This window comes from Myotis brandtii, unplaced genomic scaffold, assembly GCF_000412655.1.
Source record: "Myotis brandtii unplaced genomic scaffold, ASM41265v1 scaffold1833, whole genome shotgun sequence".
In the NCBI taxonomy this organism is placed as follows: Eukaryota; Metazoa; Chordata; class Mammalia; order Chiroptera; family Vespertilionidae; genus Myotis; species Myotis brandtii.
The window spans coordinates 56,778-58,237 of NW_005356807.1; the positions used below are offsets into that span (position 1 = coordinate 56,778).

General features: G+C 50.8%; 1 protein-coding gene across 1 annotated transcript in view; it reads right to left on the reverse strand.

Annotated features, from left to right (window-relative positions):
* Positions 1-1,460, reverse strand: part of ASMTL (acetylserotonin O-methyltransferase-like) — a 49,926-nt gene that overhangs the window by 30,406 nt on the left and 18,060 nt on the right. Inside the window, exon 6 of the mRNA XM_014537840.1 lies at positions 507-669. Within this exon, the coding sequence (XP_014393326.1) occupies positions 507-669 (163 nt within the window). The remainder of the gene's footprint in view (positions 1-506; positions 670-1,460) is intronic.

The window sequence follows — 1,460 nt, forward strand, 5'->3', positions numbered from 1 at the left end:
TCTATCTCTCCTCTATATCTATCTATCTATCTATCTATCTATCTATCTATCTATCAATCTATCATCTATCTGTCATCTATCCACCCCTCCATGTCATCTGTCTGTCTATCTAAATAAATAAGCATCCATGTTGGGCACACGCATATATCCTATTGGTTCTGCTTCTCTGATACAGCCCCTGTGAGACCAGAACCCATAAGAAGTCATTCTCCTAACACACGTGTGCTCGGACACGGACACACACACACACACACACACACACTGATACAGCCCCTGTGAGACCAGAACCCATAAGAAGTCATTCTCCTAACACACGTGTGCACGGACACACACACACACACACACACACACCGGTGTCCTTCCTTCCATCCATCCCTGGTCTCTCACCCTCCAGGAAGCAGCCGTGTTCCCGAGGGCACAGGGACAGCCAGTTGGGTCCCCCCGTCACTCAGTGACTGGCTCCCGCCTCCCGAGGTTCTCGGCAAAACACCCCCCAGTCCCCTCACCTCTCTCCGTCTTCTCCAGCAACCCCAGGGCCGCACACACGTCCAGCAGCCGCCCGGTCCCGCACTCGGAGGCCTCGATCTTCTGGGCGATCTCCGTGGCACTCAGGGGGGCTTCGTCTTGCAATAGATCGAACACCTTCATCTTGCAGGCGGTGAACAGGGCCTGTCCGTGGGAAACCGGGACCGTCAGCCTCGGTGTGTGACTTATCGGGGATGTTTCCCTCCCACAGGCCCAAAGGCAGAGGGCAAGGCTGTCAAGGTGAGGGAAGTCATCGATCCACCCAGTATCTCCACCGACCTACCTACCTACCTACCTACTATCCATCTACACCTTCACTTATCCACCCGTCCGTCCATCCATCTACACCTTCACTTATCCATCCATCCTCCATCTATCTATGCATCCATCCATCTATACCATCCATCCATCTATCTATGCATCCATCCATCTATACCTTTAATTATCCATCCATCCATCCACCCATCCATCCATCCATCTTCCCATCCATCCATCCATCCATCCATCCATCCATCCATCCATCCACCTATCTATCCATCTATACCTTTAATTATCAATCTATCCATCCATCCATCCATCCATCCATCCACCTACCTATCCATCCATCTATACCTTCACTTATCCATCCATCCTCCATCTACCTACCCATCCATCCTTCCATCCATGCACACCTTTCATTATCCTCCATGCATTGATCCTCCATCGATCCATCCATCCACCTACCTATCCATCCATCCATCCATCCATCCATCCACCTATCTATCCATCTACCTATCCACCCATCCTTCCATCCATGCACACCTTTAATTATCCTCCATCGATCCATCCATCCACCTACCTCACTAATCATCCATCTGCCCATCCATTTACAGCTTTAATTATCCATCCATCCATCCACCCACCCACCCATCCATCCATCCATCCATCCATCCTCC